Source organism: Vanellus vanellus, assembly GCF_965231255.1.
Source record: "Vanellus vanellus genome assembly, chromosome: 13".
Classification (NCBI taxonomy): domain Eukaryota; kingdom Metazoa; phylum Chordata; class Aves; order Charadriiformes; family Charadriidae; genus Vanellus; species Vanellus vanellus.
In genome coordinates, this window is record NC_138918.1 from 18,827,960 (window position 1) to 18,847,128 (window position 19,169).

At 42.4% G+C, this 19,169-nt stretch overlaps 1 protein-coding gene across 2 annotated transcripts; it reads left to right on the plus strand.

Moving 5' to 3' along the window:
- Positions 1–5,483: 5,483 nt before the first annotated feature.
- GABRP (gamma-aminobutyric acid type A receptor subunit pi) lies at positions 5,484–18,425 on the plus strand (the record flags this gene model as incomplete). 2 transcript variants are annotated; one of them, XM_082490089.1, is made up of 9 exons in its annotated part: positions 5,484–5,572; positions 6,972–7,084; positions 9,340–9,407; positions 11,387–11,604; positions 12,496–12,578; positions 14,969–15,106; positions 16,404–16,556; positions 17,091–17,284; positions 18,111–18,425. In XM_082490089.1, the coding sequence occupies 9 exons, from the start codon at positions 5,517–5,519 to the stop codon at positions 18,423–18,425; spliced, it is 1,338 nt and encodes a 445-aa protein (XP_082346215.1). The 2 variants fall into 2 exon arrangements, with proteins under 2 accessions (XP_082346215.1, XP_082346214.1); XM_082490088.1 differs by having other exon boundaries at positions 5,517–5,572; positions 6,975–7,084.
- Positions 18,426–19,169: the final 744 nt, after the last annotated feature.

Below are 19,169 nucleotides of genomic sequence, written 5' to 3' on the forward strand. Positions count from 1 at the left end.
GAAGTCACCTGTATAACTGTCCATGATTCCAGATAACCACTCAAAGCAACTGAAAGAGACAAAAAGCAGAATAAAGCAGTTGGTGTCTGTCACTGGGCAGCCAGCTCTCAGCACTGATGTCGCACCCCACTGCAGCCAGCACGTGCCTTGCTGGGGCCGGGGTTCCCACAGCGTCTGCTTTGAAATGCCCCTCCTGCTCTTCCAGGCAAAAACTGGGCCAATAATGACCTTCTAGACTTGGTCAAATTGTTAAACAACCTGATTTAATTCAGATTTTCTCAAACAGGGAAAGCAACAGAGCAGAAAAAGGTTCAGTTCCAACCAAAACAGAAACTGACTGGGGTTTTGACAGAATACAAAAACATGAAAGACTTAAGTCAATATGAGCCATTGCTTTCAACCCAAAATTATGTCCTTTGTTTTACCTTCTCTTACTTAACAGACTTGAAGTCTTTTCTCAATTTCTTGTTTTAGTCAGAAAACATTGTAAACAAGAGATTTTTGAAGCTAAAAGATCAGAAACAATTAATTTCTGTATTACCCACCTGCTGGTAAAGGCACTCCTTCCAAGTTCTCCCATCCCCTTCTCCACCATCAGCCTCCAGTGTCCCTTTTTTGTCCTGGCCGGCCGAGGAGTGAGCTCATAGATCTTTTGACACGTGACAGGATCTCACTAGCTCTTTAGTTCTGTAATAATGGGATTCATTCTGTATAAACTGATTTCAGTGTCAAATAACTAAGGTTTTCAGTAAAGAGTGGCTTGCATAAAAAAGTTGCATGAAAACGTTTCCCTGTTGTTAACTCTGTTCTCTTCCTTGTAGTTGCTTCAGATTTTCTCCTGCCCTGCCAAAATAGATTTTCAAAATTCAAAAATTAAAAAGATAGCAATTAATATTTTTTTCTGGGAAAAATAAGCTTTAAAGCTTAAAAAAAAAATCAAGTTAAAGTTGAGGAAATTGAGAGGCAAATAATTTTAGATCAGCTGAAAATGAAAGCCTTTAATGATTTGTTTGGTCAGTAAGTTAAAATTTGAACAGTTCTCATAAATCATCAGAATACCTGACTCTTTCGCAGCAGCTGTCATGCCATGAACCTTTCCTTACAAAATCCCCTGCCCCTCCACATCCCCAAAGTAGTTGTCTTTCAAGACCAGACAAGTGTTCACAGTTCAGGCTGGGCAGAGGGGGAAAAAAGAAACATTTTTAAAAGGAAGACAGATTATATCTGTCTTAAATCACTCAAAACCTCTTCTAGATAAACAAATACATTGACCTTGAAGTGACATTTTGGCAAAGCCAGTGAAGTCTGATCCCAGGGTGTATGATGCTTTTTGCCTCTTTCATCATTTTGTAATTGTATTTGACAATGAATTGCATTCGTGTCAGTGGCCAAAGCAGCCACGAGGCGGTCATGAAGCTGGAAACTCCTGATGATGGTGTAGTAGTGCTTTCTCGTGCACAGTTACTCCTTGTGAGTGAATACAGGGAGCAAAAGAGGGGTGCCTGACTCTGTCCAGCCTCCCTCTGTAGCACCATTCCTGTGTGCTGGCCATGTTGACCATGACTGAGGAACGCGCCTGGGCATGTGCAGAGGAAAGGTTGTGAAAGTGCTGCCAGGGCTGTGCTGGTCCTCCAGCAGAGCCAAGCCATGGCAGAGCCAAACAATCCACATTGCTCCACGTCTGAGATGAAAGTAAGTGTCCTCATATGATGCCTGTCAAACTTTGTCCTGGGAATCAAAGCACTTGTGAAAACACCCCAGTGAAAATGGTTGCCTAAAATTTTCAGATATGGTCTCACTTATGTTTTGTTCAGGCAAGCTGAGGGTTCAGGTGTGATGGTGTCCTGGGTGCTGCGTGAGCACCTGGCACGTGGGACGCAGGGTGTGCTTGGACCGCTTGTGCCTAGCGGTGCTCACGAACCACCCCTGCCTGCAGCACAAGCAGCCTGCGGTGTTTCCTGCAGAGCTTTCATTTACAGCACAAGGGAAATAGAACACACAAATTAAGCCTGAGTTCATCATGAAAATCTTAACTTTGTGTAATAAATAGAGGCAACACCTAAATGGGCAAATTAAACGCAATCTGTTTTTATTTCGGCATTTATTTTGTTTTGTCTATCTTGCCTAGCGAGATTTTATTCCAAGACGCATGCGTGCCTGTGTGGCATGTTCTGCAGTCATGGCAATTTGGCTCTAGTAAAATTTGACCTGTGAATTATTACCTTAAGCTGAGTGCACTGGTCACATGGGTTTGGTCCTCTGGGTGGCTTTTTAGATTCTCCAAAATGCTCCTATTGCCTGGCATTGGCATGTCATCAGCTGGTAGAATAGCGGAGAATGCGCTAATCTTCCTCTCTGTGCGGTGAGACACAGAGGGCGCTTTCTGATGTGAAGTGGGAGGTAACACAGGACTGCAGAGGTTCCCGCCGGCTTCCCTGACAGTTCATGACTGCTGGAAATGAAGGAGCCTGACACTGTGGGTTACCCTGGCAGGGGTGCAGAGGAGCCTGGGTACTGCTTCAGGCCCCGTCAGGTGACAGCGTACATCTGTTACCTCACACCCCATTCCCTAGAAACAGAATCACTGAAACCGCCAGTGATTTTTCCTCCTTTTGTGTTTTCACACTTACCGCCCCTTCAAAGACAGAGGAATAAAGCAGAATTCAGGAAGCACAGACTGAGCTGTAGTGGAGATGCAAACTGCTGTTGTTGCTTGGTGTAAAGAAGTGTTATTTCGTGAAATCCTCTGGAAGTGGACACAGGCTTCCACAGAGGACTCTAGTTGGATCTATTTTACTATACTACTTGCATCTTTGTATAATTTTTACAGCCAACAGGGAGAACACAGAGCTGAGCGAGTCACCTATTATACGCTTAAAGTTTTCATTATCTCTTGAGTCTACATAATGAGTGATTTTTATATAACTTTGGCATTGGAAGCAATCTCTCCACCAGTTGTACTAGCACTGCCATCATGGCTACTGCTGTTCTGATATTGCCTGTGCTGTGCTTTTATTGACCATAGGAAAATGTCCAGCTTAAACAGTGTTTAAGATTTGGGGTTTTCTTCCTATTAGAGTAAACTGAAATCCTTTACCGGCCAGAGAAACATAAATATACAATCTTATCATAATTTCTTCCCAGTATACTGTACTAATGAAGCTGGTAACCTCTAATGAAAGCTCCTGCACAATAAAAGCAGAATTGCAATTGTATTAACTGATACACTGAAGAATAAAAAAAAACTTTGGTTATATTCAGCTCTGGGCACCGGTGTCACCTTTTTCTTGCCCATGAGTACTTTGGTATGCCTAGTCTCTAGCTCTTATGTACTTGCAGATCCCCCTTTCACTGCCTCACAGTCTTTGTGTTTATCATCTTCACAGCCATCCCCTGAAGGAAGACAAGATTTTCTTGTTTTGCAAAGAATTAGCAGTTACAGAAATTTAGACTCTGTAGTTCACTCAGGTCTGTGGTGGCAGCAGCAGCTATAAATACATCTGAGTTGGTTTGTTTCAACTGCCTTTGCTGTGTAGTGGTAGCACACTTACAGTGCACTCTTTACTTCTGTTAAGTGAAGACACAACAGGGTCCCAAGAAGGCTTTTTACTAAGTAAGAGGTCTCCATCCATTAGTCAGTCATCAAAATAAATAGAATTTGGCTTGCTTTTTTCAAAATAAGGTCTTAGTAACTAGGATTGGATAGAATAAAACTGCTTAGAAACTTATTCCGATGCACCAAAATGCTAGCAACCACAGCCCCTGTGTGAAATAGATGCTCATGAAGATGCTCATGAGGGGCTGTTCCTCAGCTAAAGTCATGAATTCTCATACTTTAACTAAATGCTAGGTTGTAGAATGATCTTTTCTTCCTTGAAGTTCTTTAAATTGCCTGGAGTCATCCTTCTTTGCTATCAAAATTGTGGTCTAACATTGCTGTGAGTGGGTAAATGATTCTCTCTGTAGCCCTGCATGACAGTGAGAAGCGCTCAATAACGTCTGGAAGCATCTGAACACTCCATTCAGAGAAAGGGCTAGAAGTGCAAAGCCTTGCTAGGAATTCAGATTTTGGACAGATATTAGACCATATTTTATTTTTAAAAATGTCTTTTCTCCAGTGGGATGCCCTGCATTTGTGTGCTTGAATGTTCAGGTGGTTTTATTGGTTCTGTATGGGCTGAGACGTTCTCCTTGCCTGGAGCCCTACTGTCCCATGGCACAGCACCAGAGCTGTACAACTAGCTGAGAAGGCAGTGTCCTCTGGGCTGCAGTGAACTACTGCAGGAAGAATCTAACCCAAGCAGAAAACTCCTGATGTTTGGGTTACTATGGAACAGCCAGGTTTGAAGTTGAGGCCCTAACTGCCATGCATGGTGAGAAAGGCACTGAATCTGAAGCTGGGATCTTGTTCTCACTGGTGCCAAAGCACAGGGACTAACGATTTGCATAGTTACTCCCAATTTGTAATGGTATAATAAAGATGGAAACTCCTATCCATCCAAGAATGATGTTGCCTTGCCAGTATCTGCAGGAAAACTCTGACACACAGGGTACGCTTCAAATAGTGTAGCAGTGCAGGTCGAGCAGTATTGTGTTCCTCACTCAAACTAATGATGGCTGAGTAACGATCTCCCCTTGGCAGTCGTACTCACCAGCCCATCCTGCAGCAGCTTGCTGTGGCAACATACGTGAGGTGTGTGGCAGAGTGCCATCCGTATGCTTGAGAAAACGTGTGCAATTGATGCAGCGTTTCAGGCAGGGAGCAAAAATGCGGAGCAGTGCTTAGTTAAGAGTTGCCCGTCGTGGCGCCTGCTCCAAGGCCAGCATGAGCCCGTGGGAGTCGTGGGCCGGAAGCCAAGATTTAGTTCCACTCCCAGAAAAGTCAACGAAACCCATTTAAAGTGGAATGATTTCATCCTGTACTGTATGCTGAGTGAGTTGCCAACGTTACTATTAATAGTGTGTGTTTATCCCAGGTACAAGCTAATGGAGTGCAAAGCTACAGCACTTCTGAGTAGCTGTTTAGTGGAGCCCTGAACTAAAAGATGCTGAATCTGTCATATGTGGGCAGGATCTCGCTTGGCTTCAGAGTCTGACTGCCATTAGGGACTGCCTAAACATTTTTTTATTTAATAAATCCCTTCCCATGGTGCCATTCTCAACATCAGCTAATTGCCATCCCATGGTGAAAGAAGAAAAGCCCGATCTAAAACAAAGTGGCAGCTAAAATTCGGTGACCCTGTCAAGGACTTCAGGACCTGAGATGTCACTAGTGTCTTTTATGTGGAAAGTGTTAAGATAGCACGGTGCTGAAAAATGACAAAAGCTAGAAGAAAGGGCAGGAGCCACTATGTGTTGGGAATGTTAAACATTACACAGTACGTGGTTCTGACTGTGCAGGATTTCTTTTCCCTGTCCCCTTCCCTTAAAATATTTTTTTTTCTTAAACCACAAAACTTTGCCTTTCTCTTCTCCTTCACAGACAAGCAAAGCAAATACAGAAATAATCTCCAGAGATGTTCTGCAGATACTTTTGCTTCCTCAGTCTGTGTCTTTTCCTTCCAACCCAAAGGTAAGTGAAGTGTTTTGTTTTACAGGGAACCTGTGAATTATGTCTCATATAAATAATGGGGATCAAAAGGAAACTATGCTTCCAATTGTTCAGCCCGTCCAAAGAAAGCTGGGTGCAGTAAGGGATGTGGCATAGAAGAGAGCAACCTACATAGGTCCCCAAAATACAGTGTGTACATTAACAGTACAACCTCTGATTTCCTGTTCAGGAGCAGAATAGTTTGCAGGTTTTTCTGGAAATGGAAATGCTCCCCGCAGGACTCCCAGCTGTGTTATTATCATCCCTGGACCTACAAGTCCTAAATTTTTTGAAAGGTTTATGTTTATGCTGTGCACTAACTAGTTCAGTTCTGCAGTAAGGTCCTTCTTAGTTTAAAACCTGCAGCAAAGCTCCAAGGGCTACTAACCCAGCTTTAAAGGGAACAGAAGAAAAAAATTCATCAGGGCTTTGAGTAACTATTTTGCGAAGTTTCTTACTGCACAGACCAGTGGTCCTGAGACCCTGGGGAGAGGCAGAGGCACTGCCTTCCACCTCCTTCAGCCCTTCACAAAGCAATGACAAACTCTTAACAATTTGCTCATTTACATTCTCATCAAGTGAGCACGTGACCACACAGGGACACTGCACCATAAAACTTACCTTTTCCAGTCCAGAAGCCCTGTCTCTCTAGCTGGCTGTGTGATGATACAGATCTGTGAGCCTCATGCCATCAGGTACTACCTTTATTGTCCATCCACAAAACATTACTTTTGACATCGTAAATTGGAGTTGAACCCTCTGTACGCACAGCGGCTGGGGGTGGTTCAGCCCGCAAAGCTTTCTCGGTCTCTGTGAAGCACTCAGTGCTTTACCTTTCCCCTTCCGGAGCACCCAGAGGTTTTACTTCTGACAGTAGCTGTAGGGATGCTGCCTGACACTCACACATGAGGATGAAAGCTTCTTGGGGAACTCATGATAAGGGAGGAGGAGTTGTTGGTCAGTAAGATTTGTCTCGGGCTGTCACAGGCAGGAGGAAAAAAGAAATGCATGTTCCTTATAGAGACTGTATGAGGAGTGGGAAGGGGGGGGGATTGAGGGTTATTATTAAGACTTGCGATATATAGACCTTGCTTGATTTGTCTGGGACATTTTATGAACGTCCTTAAGCCCCCGTGTGCACAAACCTGTAGCTATCAGCTGAGGTAATTTGCCATTTTCCCACCTCTTCAAGGTGCCAACTATTCAGCCAAATTAAGCAATGTGAGCAAGTCCTTATGATTTCAATGATCTACTTATTTTTATAACCATTTTGGGCAGTTTTTTTGCTTGTTTGAGCATGAGCTGGAAACCCAGCTGCAGCTGCACACCAGATGTGCCCAGCAGGCCTGGCCAACATAACAGTACGTATTTGTGTCCTCAGGAGGTGCTCCCTGGGTCACATATCCGACTTGCGTGGCGGTGACACAGCATCCCTCCCTGGATTTGAGAACCTCACCATGGGATACAACAAATACCTCAGGCCCTACTTTGGCGGTATGTTGGCTCCATCCATTTGACCATTTGAAGAACAGTCTGTAAGGTTTGTGGGGAGGGGAGAGCACGCTTTACGCTTACTTTAGGATGCCCCGTTCCTTTTGGTTGTGTTCCTTTTAAATTAGCAAGTAGCCAAGGCTGCCCTCCTTTCTGAGCATCCACTGTTGTCTTGAACAGATTGTGCATGCACGTGTGGGGCATGAGAACATGTCCACTTATGAGGTTAGGAACAGGGAATTTACAAACTTCAATACCACTGTGAAAGACCTGACAGAGTAGCTACATTCTGCTCTAATTGTACATGCTTTTCTTTAGAATCTGACTCTTGATTTTCTGCTTTATTTTTGTTTGTGTATATCTATTTAGTAGACTGCAGCTACAGAGGAATAAAGTCATTTTCCTTGCCAGAAATATTGACTTCTGATGCATGCTTTCACTTTGTACTGAGACACAAACTAAACATGCTTTAAACCCTCGTGAAACTCTAGAGAATAGGGAGCACCTGAAGGACAGTCGGGTATTTAGGAACTTACCTGAGGCTATTGTCCAATTTGGCTGTCAGGTCTCCCACCTTCCAGGTGAGTGCTGTAACCACTCAGAGGAAAGGGTTACTCAGAATGACATTCAGCACCTGAAAAATATTGATGAAAGATTAAAAAACAGCTATGAAAATTTTTATCAGTTTTCCTATTCTGCCAGAACCCATTAATGAAACTATGCTCAATAGAAAAATTCCCCATCAGCTTTCACCAGGACTTGGACGTTTCCCATTGTAGCTCCTGCAGACTGACCTGCTGCTGCTAGCAGCTTTGGGCTTCTTCCTTTTCCTGCCCATGGTGATAAATTTCTGGGACAATACAGAATTTACCAGCTTGTTATGCCTAGAATGTCTGATCTCATGCAGAAATAGAAAAGCTCCTCTAGATCCTGTCACATCAGTGAACAGATGCTTCCGTTGTGTAACGGAGATTAATTGCATCTACACCAGCCGATGCCTACCTGAGCCATAAATGTTAAAAACAGTCAGGACTCTGGTTTAACCTCTTCCAAAAGCTCCCAGTCCTCACAGATCTAACCTCTGATCATTAATTTGAGTGGGCTTCAAGTGTCTAAATATCTAAAAACAAGATGGAGGATGTGAATGACAGCTACTTTATACATCTTTTGCAAATAAAATATATGTTGGATTTTGGAACTGTTTAAAACAAATAAACAACAACAAAAAAAAAAACTCAACAAAACCAAAACCACACAGAAGGAGATTTAGAAACTGTGTCTCTTGGACTTTACTAAGTGTGATTTAGATGATGAAAAGACATTTCAGCAAGTCGCCCAAGGAAAGGCGTTGCTGTGTTGTCACCTAGGGAAAGAGAGCTGTCTTAGAAAGCGCTAAGCCCTACTCAGACCCCCAGATTCACACTGGGGATTAGCCAAACCAGGCACAGCCTAAGGGAAAGACTGTGTCCTTTTGCTGGTCTAACAACCAGCCCTCTCAGAGCCCGCCGGTTCCTCTGCGCCGGGACCCGGAGAGCGCTCTCCAGCCCCGGCTCTGCCGTTTCCTGGGGAGGAGCTGCCCTCTCGTGGTGGATTTTAAGAGTTAGTGTTAGAAAATAGGGGACTACCGAAATTCAGGACTTGAGTGCTGAAAATTTGCTTGTAAATAGAACAGTAATATAGTAAATAAAAAGAAGCAAAAGCTGTTGCGCTTCTGTCTGTAACCCAGTGCATTGCCTCAGGAATCACTGAATTTCTCTGCCTCTTAGTTTTTCCTCTCTGAGAAACAGGGATGCTGATTGCTACCTGCTTGTGGGGAGTCCTCCAAGAGCTGTGTGTGAGAACCACTTTGTACAAAGTTTACCGTTCTTGCCAGTGTGTGGGTGTTCACGTGCACTAGGTAACAAGGGATGAACTGGCCCTGGCTGCCTGCCCATCAGCAAATGCCACTGAAATGCCGCTTATCTAAACCGTTGATCTTCATAGCTGGTACTGGTGGATGTTTGCTCTCTGCTACCATCCAAATACAGAACTCCAGTTCCCTAACAGTGACAACTTTATTTTGGATCATGATGTCATTTGTGAGTCTAATGCTCCAAAACTGTGTCTAACCCTTTGGGCTCCTGGGGTTTTACAGACAGCATGGGACGCTGTGAACATAGCCCACACCACACAGCATCCGGAGCAGTGTTATTGTGCCTTTCGCTCTTCCCCTCTCTCTGCTTAAGTTGTTTTTGTTTTTTTTTTTCCCCCCTCCACAGGAGAACCTGTTCAAATTGCAATGAGTCTGGACATTGCAAGTATTTCTAGTATATCTGAGAGTGACATGGTAGGTGAAAGAATTTTTATTTTATAAGGGGTAAGAGTAGGATCTGCCTGAGATACTTGTCATATATTCCTGTGTGTCATATTCAAGCTGTTTTGCTTTTCTATATCTGTTGAGCCTTTCAGAGGTGTAATGAAAACAGAGCTCATTTATGACTGTAGACTATGTAGATACCATAGTAATGTGGGCTTGTAAGTAAATAGAGATGGTTCCAAAGGTCTCACTGGTCAAAAACTCAGCACCTGGAAATCCAGGCCCCTTTGAAATGGAAAAAATCAATCCTGTGTGGCATTTCCTCTCTCTTACCTTTCCTGTGTGTAGGGCAGGGGTGGCCTCTATTGGATGTGCTAGCGCTGACTGAAGACACAGAAAGGGTTTCTTCTCAAGGAGGAGAAAGGAGGTTTTGAGCTGTGACACAGTCTGAGGCTCAAAAAACTGGTCATCCCAAGAAACAAAAATAAGAAAAATTTTCAAATATACAGAGAATATCTTCCTACCACTGATGAGTCTGGTTCCCTCTGCTTCTGATAACAGCTGGATTTCAAACACTGCTGAAAATTCCTGTTTCAGGTTGACCAAAACTATGGGCAACTTGGGTAAATTCAGCAAATAGTTTCAGTCCAAACAGGCCGAAGTTCTGTCGAGAACAATTTCAACACCTTATTTCAGCATTTTCAAGAACACCATTGACTTTTTTTTCTCTCCCCCCAACAAATTAAACAAGTTCACTAAATAAAATACTGTGGTTTGATAAAGCTACTCATTTTGGGGAAGTGGCAGAACCAACAAAATCAATTATTTGCATACCTCTAACTTAATTAAAGGGCCTTCTAAAATAGCTCCTGTTCTGGAGTTTTTCTACTTGATGGTCCATCTAAATTGCTCTGACCATGTGCAAAACATTGCAGAGGCCTACTCTGTGCCTCGATAAAAGCTGGAAATCAACCAAGATTCTTCACTTTTGTCACTTCGTAATTCACTGCATTGAAAGCCATAACAGTGCATTATTCGATGTGGTTTTTCCTCTCGCACAGGCTGAGAGTAAAATTTTAAAAGTTGCAAAAGCTAAATGTTGATACTTGATATCTACTTAGACCTTTTCTCTTAAAGCATTTTACAAATTATAGATTGAATGAAACGGAACTGCTTCATCCTCCACAAACAGGCAGCATATCTGTGGTAAAACATAGTGACTTCACTCTTTTAACAGAATCACCAGTATCGGTCTGTCTGTGACAGAGATGTTTTGAAAATAAAAGGCATTACTGGTTGCATTTACTTCATTGATAAGGAAGGAAGTGAAATGGTACAACAGCGCTCTGTGTCTGTCCAGAAGCTCAGTAAAGAATTATCTTTAGAGCTGAGTACTGCTTATTCTTCTATGACAGGGCACTGTGAAAATACTCCAGTTGCTGCAGGTATATTTTTGGCATGCTAAACTCAATTTAATCCTACTGTCCTTAGATTCAAAACTCCTATTAAAAAAGATGCTACAAGTTTTTGTTTTTTCATTTGTTTAGGGTTTTTTTAAGACCTCGGTGAAAAAAACAAGTTGGATTTGCTTACCTTTTTTCTCCAAAGTGCTGATGTCTCTTTCATGATCACATTTATAATACATGTGTAATTTTCCAGCTATAGACAATGACTGATTTTTAATGTGTGACTTGCTGAGTGGCCTTAAGTGTGCACTTCCTATGTTTTCTTACCTGCAAAACAGACACAAAAATATCAATTATAATAATTGCTCATTTTTTAAAAAAATACTATGAGTGTAATCTTTAGTCCTCAAGCACACCTTAGAGTGTAATATAGTAAATAAAGCTATGATGAAAATCTATCAGATTTACTGCATGCATCTGAAGCTGAGTTTTGATAGGTTAAATAAAGGTGTGTTCTGCCTCTTGTTGCACATGGCATCCTCACAGCTATGCTGTGCAGGTGGTGTGGACGCGCATCCTCACAGCTTTTCCTCTCTTTCCCAGGATTACACAGCTACTATATATTTGCGGCAGCGCTGGACAGACCCCCGATTGGTCTTTCATGGCAACAAGAGCTTCACGCTAGATGCTCGCCTAGTGGAATTGCTCTGGGTACCAGACACATACATTGTGGAGTCAAAAAGGTCCTTCCTGCACGATGTCACTGTGGGGAACCGCCTCATAAGGCTCTTCTCTAATGGCACTATCTTGTATGCTTTAAGGTAGGTCAACATTTGGTTTTGTTGATGATGATGGTTAAGAATAGATTTCCAGAATTACGCTGGACAGCAGATACCAACTGTCACAGGTAATGAGTTTGGGGTCAACGAGCCAACTGTGACCATACTTTTCTGATCCACTGCACCCTGTTCTGGCCACCTGGAAATGCTCATCAAGGATCAGGATTCCCCGTGATGGTATGTGTTGTGTGCAGAGCACAGTGCCTGCTCAGAAGGCTCACGAGTTTAGATGTCACCCAAGGCAAATCAGGTAGAGGCAGACAGAGGCAGAGGAGGAATGGAGGGAGGACATCGTAACAGTGAAAGTTACAGACAGTGGGAAACTACTTGCTTATCTAGTGCCACGTAGCCATGGTTTCTAATTTTTAGCAAAAAGCGTATTTGTACATGTACTGCAGAAATGTGCCCTGTAATTGTGTTAGCAATTCATACACTGTTACCTCTTCTTATCTCACAAGAACTGTGTCCCAGTTACCTTAACTGCAAAGTAAAGTTGCTAACTCGTTTAGCAGACTAACTCGTTTACCCTCCACATGAGAGCAAGCCAGAGCAGTGAGTTACTGTGCCTCAGGTGACAACTGGTTACTACTTAAGCTGTGCAAACCACGGTACTGGAAAACATGTGAATCTACACCAAATCTCCCCCCACAGCAAAGCAAAATTCCTCCTTCGGTTACATTTTCACCAGTGTGGTTGCAGAGAGCATATCTTCTTAAGGAGAGTTGTCTCTGACTATATCAGTCCATTCATTTCATAGGTCAAAACTATCTACGTGACAGAGCAGAGTCTTTGTGGTCGAGTTCGCTATGAAAACCAGAGATATTTCATTACAGGCTTTTATTGCAACTTTCAGAGTTCTTTCTCTTCCTACAGAATCACTACAACTGTTGCTTGTAACATGGACCTGTCAAAATATCCCATGGACACACAAACATGCAGACTGCAGCTAGAAAGCTGTAAGTATAACATTCTAGGAAAAAAATGACTTTAAGTTTGTTTATTCATATGTAACTATGCATTTTAAATATCTGCATTCATCACAGTGGCATTCTAGAGTAGACTTTTCTTCCTGCAAATACTGATGTCCAGAAGAAAATAACTTTGCTTCATCATTCTTCAAATGTTTGTGTTGTAATCCACAGCTTAGAGGATTCCTGTCACTGTGCAATTTATATAAAAAGAGTGGTAATAAATCATGTTTTTATTAAAGAGTAGCTAGTTCAATTTTGCACAGAGAGAATGAAGTAATAACAGTTGGTTTTCCAAATTTGGTCACTTTTGCACACACAGCTTCTTCAAAACTAACTTGTGGGGTAAGTGCATGCGACGGAGTACAGCAAGGAACAACTTCTCACATTTTTAGGTATCTACCACCTGTTGCACCTCCCAAACCTCCACTGTAACAAGACAGCACGAGGGGTGGTTCTTACTAGAATACGAGTTGAACATGCCTCTCAAAGTCATGCACTGAAACTAAGGTCAACGTTTCTCCACAAGGGCTGTCTGTTACAGTGATGCAGATGATGGGATCCTCTTCAACCAGAGTCTCAGCCTTGGAAATCTCAAGAAAAGGAATAATCAGTGAGTTCTGTTGTCAGTTAAATTAAAAAGCTCGTCCATGGCAAAGCTGGCTGGGGAAGACTCGGGACACTACAGGGCTTTTACACACAGGAGCTCAGCAAGAGCAGTGCTGCTGCTCTGTAGTTGTGAAGCTACACAACAGGCAAGCAACCATCTCCCACTTCAAGTCCCCAAAAACATCTAAAATCTCAGTACTGAAAAGACCAGGTTTTAACTTCTGGGGTTGCAGCATGAAGCACCTATGGAAGCACATATTATTTTCACATTAAAATCATATTAGTTCACCATGGTTAACTTTATTACAAAGAGTAACTTCTGAAATAATAATGATTGGCCTCTTCTGCTAAAGCATAGCTTGTTTGAGCCTGTTTTAAAAGTGATTGGGTCCTACATCATGCTCAGTTGCTGTATAATTCCAATGAAATTACATGCACATTGCCCACTGGAGATTTCATTAGGATAAGTGCCTAGAAATAATGCTATTTAAATATACGCCAGATGAATTAACAACAATCTATCATTTATTATAAAATTTTCCTGAGTAACCACAATTTATAAAACTGCTTAGAAACTTCGAAGTCACATGCTAGGGATTCTACACAGGGATTCATACACTGGACAACTAATTTAAGAGTTCATCACACTCAAGCTCTGGTAATTTATGTCTAATAAGAACAACACAATTAGATAAAAATAGAGCTGCAACTGCATCTTATTCCTTCTGCCAGGATGAACATGTTATTATCAGAATCGAAGCGTCCCTACTCATTTTCTCAAAGAAGGGCACTTAATAAAAGAATCAAATTAATGAGACTGATGGTCTTGTTTCCTAAATTAAGTGAAATTTTTAAAGTGAATGGCAGGCTGGTGACTCAGTACAAGCTTTATCCCTCAGACTGAGGTATCCCTCAGTCCAGCCTGAGGTCACGTTATGCCGTTGTTTACATTCCTGGAGGTAATTACTCAGCTGGTATATATGGAATTTACCAGTAACTGCTTGAACTGTTGATCTCATCTGTCCCACCGTTTTGAGACAGAAATTCACTGTTACTTAAATGTCAGATGCATTTATTTGTCCTCAGTAACTTGAAATCTTTGGGGATAAGAAGAATGATTTGTGGAAAAGCTGCTTTTAGGAGCAAGTTTTCTGGACTACGCATATACAGTCAGAAGAGCAACTGGTTCATAACTGCATAGCAGTCTCAGCTCCAAGCTCTTGGCTAACTGAACACGCCTTTTCTGGTATTTTTAAGCACTTGAATAGACAGTTCATTGAAATGTGCTTCAGTGCTACCTGGTAAGGGGCTCAGTGGGATCTGATTATATTCTTTTAAGCACTGCATTTCTCCTGCTCTCCTCTAATGACTGAAGAGACTATGTTTGAGGGTTGATCGCTGCAGTAGTTTTATCCTGCTGCATGTAGTCAAACTGCAGATGACAGGAATATATTATCTCTTCAAATGTTAAAATATTTTAAAATAGAAACACCCCATGTAAGTGACTGAAATAAGTTCTGAGCAGTCTTGCATGTTGTGCGTCATTTACAGTAGCATGTGTTCCTACTGAAGTCTGAACCAGCAAACTGACAGGACAGCAAGAAAAGAACAGCCAGTGTCCACTCATAGTGTGACACAGTTAAGAGGGTCTTTGTCCAGCCTACAATGCCTACATCGTGTTTCTGTTCCCACCCAGGAGACAGTGCAGGGCAATAGCCGGGCTTTTACTGGCTAAGCCACAATAATATTGGTCTTTGTGTTCTCTTTAGGGGGATATGATGAAAACGATGTCATCTTCACGTGGTTGAGAGGAAATGACTCTGTCCACGGCATAGAAAAGTTGCGTCTCTCTCAGTACACAGTGGAACGTTACTATACCCTGGTCTCAAAGTCACAGCAGGAAACAGGTAAATCAGTGAAATAGGAGGGGAAATACTTGAGAGCTTTTCTACCTCTCTTCCCTTCTGTGTGTCAGTATCTTTTGACTCAGGCCTGAACCAGCAAAGTCTTTAGCAAATCTTAATCTTGCAAAAAGAGATAGAAAGATGGTGAAGTCACAATCAGGATATTTTCTAAGTTGGAAATCTGCAGAAAGATGGGGGGTTTAATAACCTATATTCACCTGATGGGTTTTCAATTTTTTTTTTTTTTTAAGTTTTCCACTTCTTTGCTTTTCCACACACACCTGGATAAACTCTCTCCCTTCCTCCCAGGTGTGCAGGCTATAAATACTGTAGAGCCATGTTTACAGTAACTGGGAGTAAAATTCAATTTCAGAATATACTTTTGATTGTAAATTCCAATTCTATCATGTTATGATGGAATAAGATCCATTTGTACATCTGAATTCAATGTCTTTTTCATTATCAGTGTAAATATTCTTCTCTCCAATGACAGACACTATGAAGGGGGGCAAAACTTTCTTAGAATGACCAGGTTTTAAAAATAACATTGTTTTGTTGTTTACTGTAGCATACACAGCCCAAGAACAACATGGGTTTTGTTTCTATGTTTCAAAGGGAACTATTGTTTAAACAGCAGAAATATCTCCTGAAAATACTAGCAATCCAGCCCCAGAGCCCATTTATGGCAGCATTATGACAAATTGATTTTAAAGAATTGACTGAATTTTTTTTGAGCACAAAAAGACACAGTTATCAAAGATCATAAATTACTAATGAATACAGGGGGTCTAATTCCCTGCGATGATAAGATATTGGGATGCTTTGGGACATGAGCCAGAGCCTGCTAAAATCGAGAGAAAAATCTTTTGTTTATTTTTCAGCCATCAGATAAGACTGAATTTGGCAATCCCCCTTCAAAGAGGTTATTGGAAAAAATGTGCTGTGCTGAGTACGAGAGAATAGATAAAAGCATCAGCCCTTCAGTGAGTTAAGACACTGGTAGAAAATGTGTCCACTGTGGATTAGGTTCAGAAGCCCCCTTTGCAAGCTACACATTGTTTTAGATGTCTCTTGTCCAGCAGTGCTGTGTGTAGGTGTCCTCTCATCTAGGGTTTGTTAGATAAGTAAGACCTCTGAGGCAAGAAGTCAGCCTTGTACAAGTACTGTATCTCCCACCGATTCACTGCAGCTCTGCTGATCTACATCAGCTGAAGGGCTGGTGCTGGGCTCTCCCAGTTTCAGTGCAAGGGTCCTTGGGAATAATCTCACATTCTCTGTGGTTTCTTCCTTTCGTTAACAGGCAGTTACCCACGACTGATATTGCAGTTTGAGCTGAGAAGAAATGTCCTTTACTTCATTTTGGAGACCTATGTGCCCTCCACTCTGCTTGTCATGTTGTCCTGGGTTTCTTTTTGGATCACATTGGATTCAGTGCCTGCAAGAACCTGCATTGGTGAGTTACTGCCTGAGGCAGGGAGAAGCCTCCGAGGGCTGGGTAGACGGTAGTTTTCTTGAGCGCTCTGCTCCGTGATAAATGGTCTGCTCACATTCTGCTTTCACTTGTGGCAGAGCTGGGTTAGCAGTATGAGGGGTGGAAGATATGCTGTGGCTGGCACACTTGCCTTCCTGCAGAGCTGTGTATGGCCAAGGCTCCCGGTAGATTCACAGCAGAGAGCAGAGGACAGAGCACACATTCTTTGTGATGTGCTTTGGAGGGCGCAGGGAGGGGGGGATTTTTTTTTACTGAAAGCAAGAAAACTAAAAGAGCCGAGTGCCTCTTGGAGCCAAGTTGTCAAAGGCAGGGAGAGCCTGTGTGAAGCTAGTAGCTAGTGCTACAAAAGCATTTCAGTGGATGGATGATTTGGGTTTGGTAAGAAGTGATGTGCTCTATCTGGCTAGCAACAGAGCAACAGCATGTGCAGAAGGACAGGCCAAGCCTTTTCCAAAGCATGTACAAGAGAAGGTCTGTCTTTTTCTGCTTTCCAAGGAGTCACAACGGTGCTTTCCATGACAACTCTGATGATCGGCTCACGAAGTTCACTTTCAAAAACTAACTGTTTCATTAAGGCCATTGATGTTTACCTTGGCATCTGCTTCAGCTTCATCTTTGGTGCCCTTGTGGAATATGCAGTGGCTCACTACAGCTCATCACAAAAGTGTGCGGCTAAAGCACCTCAAGAGGTAAAGCCTGATCTACCTTAATAAGCCTAGTTATCGTGGATCGACAATAATTAGTCCTCCACTAACTAGATAAGACAAATGGTCTTTCTGCTATGGCTACAGTAAAAATTGCTTCTCCTAATTGTCATTAAATCTAAATTTTTGTGTGCAACAAATGCACGAATAACACTAGACCTCTGGGTCTATGACACAGACTCCTGTGCATCAGCCGAAGGAGCAGCAGCCTTGGCTGACAGTCATTCACAGGACCACATGCAGGAAGGCACTTTGGCCTACCACTAGAATTGGGGCTGTAGCCCTGAGCTGGGCTCGTGTGAGAGCATGAAGCACCTCTGTTCCTTTCAAAATGCATCTGAAGAAGAGCCAGTATAACACAAAGTTATAATTCAAAGGGCTCTGCTTTAGTGGGAGAAATTAAACAATCAAGTATGATTATAGTCCAGTGGTCATCGAGGGTCCAAATCCTGTCAGAGGGAAAAGAGGTTTCCCACCATGCTGCTGAGTTCCCCAGCCATTAAGTTACTGTGTAGACATGAAAAGATGGATGTCTTGTAGATGGATGTTGGGTTGCTCAGTGACATAGAGTGAAAGATCAAAGATATCAAAATACCTCTAGAAATACAGTACCAGAAACAAGCATCTCTGAGACTTCAGGCGCTCCTAGAAATAGTCAGCAGCTGAAATGCGTGTTTGACTCTTGGGGTTTTTGATGAACACATATGAAGCTGTGTTCTTTTATCTTTGTCCTTATGGTCTCCTTATTGATTAAAGCGCTTTTCCTCTGCAGAAGAGAAACCCTAAAACTAACTGTACACTTGTTTCCTAGGGGCCTGCAAATGAACTTACTAAAGAAATGGAAGAAGTCAACATCACTAACATCCTCAACAGCTCCATCACCAGCTATAAACGGAAAATCAGCTTTACGAGCATTGAGATTTCCAGTGATAATGTTAACTGCAGTGGCTTGACCATGAAAACTCATGAGAAAATCAAATGTGTCTTGAGAAACAAAATGCACAGGATTATTGGTTATTTTACAATTCAGAACCCCAGCAATGTAGACCACTACTCTAAACTGCTTTTCCCTTTGTTTTTTATGCTAGTCAATGTGTTCTATTGGGCTTATTACCTATATTTTTAGTAGAAATAAGTCGCTTCATTCTCCTACTTCAGCAGGAGATGAATCTTGCCAGTCAGCATCTAGGTATCTAACCACAGTGAATCCATTGTGGACAAAACGCTCTGTCGTGTTTCCTGAGGTACAGAGCAGAAGAGTGCGTGAGGTATGCAAAATGCAAAGCCTTCTTGGTGCTTCAGCATGAGCAACATTGACTCTGGACAACTGCTTGTTCAGCTGAGTGGCTGTGCTGGGCTCTTATGCTCATCCCTGCTTTTCATTCCAGCATCCAGCCTCTTACCTGGCCAGAGATGGGTGTGTAGGACTGCATGTGGCAGACCAGAGCAGTACAGGTGGCAAAATTAGCTTGGTCTGAAGCAGGTTGGAACCTTCTAGTTTAGATCTCCAAGAGGATGTAGGATTATAGCTGTTATTCTTTGTTTACCAGAGATAACAGTAACAGAGGGACCGTGATTGCTGTCTCAATAGCTCCTCTGTTCAAGTAAGAACCCAAAGGCAGCAGTGTGCCACGCACAGAGAGGAATGGCTCCCGTGCATGGTGCTGCTTTGTCCCGGGGGTGATGTGCTGCCAGACTGGTGATTTTGGTGTTGCTGGCATCAGTGCAGTGGTATGTCTCATTGCTTTTAATACCTGTCAGACTCATTGAGATAATCATTACTTGCTGAAGTTATCCATCCCCGAGACAGACGGAAGGCTTTTTATTTGTAGAGCTGCATATTTTTAAAAGATTTGTGAACACAAAATAT